This window comes from Austrofundulus limnaeus, unplaced genomic scaffold (genome assembly GCF_001266775.1).
Source record: "Austrofundulus limnaeus strain Quisiro unplaced genomic scaffold, Austrofundulus_limnaeus-1.0 Scaffold396, whole genome shotgun sequence".
In the NCBI taxonomy this organism is placed as follows: Eukaryota; Metazoa; Chordata; class Actinopteri; order Cyprinodontiformes; family Rivulidae; genus Austrofundulus; species Austrofundulus limnaeus.
In genome coordinates, this window is record NW_013952798.1 from 162,163 (window position 1) to 163,880 (window position 1,718).

General features: G+C 36.9%; 1 protein-coding gene across 1 annotated transcript in view; it reads right to left on the minus strand.

The window, feature by feature from the left end:
• The window catches only part of zanl (zonadhesin, like), a gene marked incomplete in the record, with an annotated part of 48,186 nt that overhangs the window by 33,777 nt on the left and 12,691 nt on the right, over window positions 1-1,718 (minus strand). Inside the window, 2 exon segments of the mRNA XM_014023919.1 lie at window positions 216-323; window positions 650-793. Of these exon segments, the coding sequence (XP_013879373.1) occupies window positions 216-323; window positions 650-793 (252 nt within the window).

A 1,718-nucleotide genomic window follows, 5' to 3' on the forward strand; every position in this document is an offset into this window, starting at 1 on the left:
CTAACAATAACTCTAGTAACTCCATGATTACAGATCCAGTTATAAACCAATTATAGTCAGATTATAAACAACATAGACTGGTTTATATTCCATTTAAATACAATTAATGAAAGTTATTGACAGATTGTAGGAGGTTTTTGACCAGTTATGGCTGGTCATGAAGAAAACTGGAGCTTGAATCCAGGGGATGATGGGTTAAAAGATTTCCCTCTCACCTGAAGGGTCCAGTAGGATCTATTATTTTGCCGCATTTTTCAGGTTTCTCCACTTCAGCCTCAAGTTTGGGGTCACATTCTGGGTCAGGCTTAGTGCCGGGGGTGCATCTAAACAAAGACAGAATTGAGTATTCTTCTTCTAAGTGAAAAGTACAACCAGACTCAACATTTTAGAGCAAATCAAATCCCAACACATAACATAATAGCTGCAGAGTGAGTTTCTTTCTGAAACAGAAATGGAAACATGAGCAACTGCTCTATTGCTAATTCTTTATAAAATACACATTTTTAAAAATTTAAATAAATTATTATATTAAAAACAGCATGACAGGTTTTTTATGCACACTAGCCTTTACTCAGTGAGAGCATGTCCCTCAGATGTAGCTTTGTCACATTCTGTGATTATAGCCAAGAAATAAGTCTATTTAACTCACGAGTCGTCTTCATCCTCTTCTGTCTGCCAGCTGTTACCAAAGTCATTGACATTTCCAACCAGGGTGCCGTCCGGTTTGGTGAAGTCATTGTTTGGATTTCCATTGTAGTCCCCACAGAGACCACACATCTGGTCATGGTAGGAACTGGAGAGCAACAAGAGGACACAAGTTTTAAATCAACTCCAGGGTCTTCAATGAATAGACAAAATGAAGTGTTCAAACACAGTGGATGATTCTTGTTTCAGTGTTGCATGAACTGAGGTGGAGGTTAATCTGCATAGACTGACAACCTATTAGCTCACATTGCTTATATTTTAACAATGGATAGGGCAATGCATTGAATCATCAAGTCATCGGCAATTCCCTGACAAAAATGGATGTTGTGTGTATTTAATCATAAACATCAACTCAATAAGCTGTCTCAGTTGTTGTGTTGTTGGGCAAGACTCCTCACCCCCACTGCCTCTGATGTGTGTCCCATCAGTGTATGAATGTGATTTAAAGCCCTGATCAGTCTCCATAGATGAYTGTACATGTTAGCTTTGTAGAGACCTAAYAGAGTGCTGTGTGAATGGGTAAATGAGGACACAGATTGTAGTGTGACTGGTTGGATAGAAAAGACACTATGGTCCGTTTACAGACAGTTAATTTGATTGGGAAAAGATCTGCATTTTGATGGATGCTGATGAGAAAGCATTTCTTGATGTTTCACTAAAGGCTTCAATAAATTATTGTTGTTTATTTTCAACAAATAAATCTGAACGTCATCTGCAAACGATGGAATGGGACATTAATTTCTTTAGAAATGGACCCCAAAGGTAACTTGTATATTGAAAATAGAACATGGCTAGTATTGAGCCTTGAGGAACTCCACATGCAGGTAGTGTTGCAGCAAATGAATATTGATTTCTAAGTCCTGTCTATCAAATGATCTGAACTTAGGGCTGGACAATATGGCTAAAATTTATATCAATATATATTTCCAAATTTTGATCAATAAAATATAATTTGGATATCAATATAAATAATAAAAATGTTAGAGGACAGTACTTGTTACACATCCTATGAT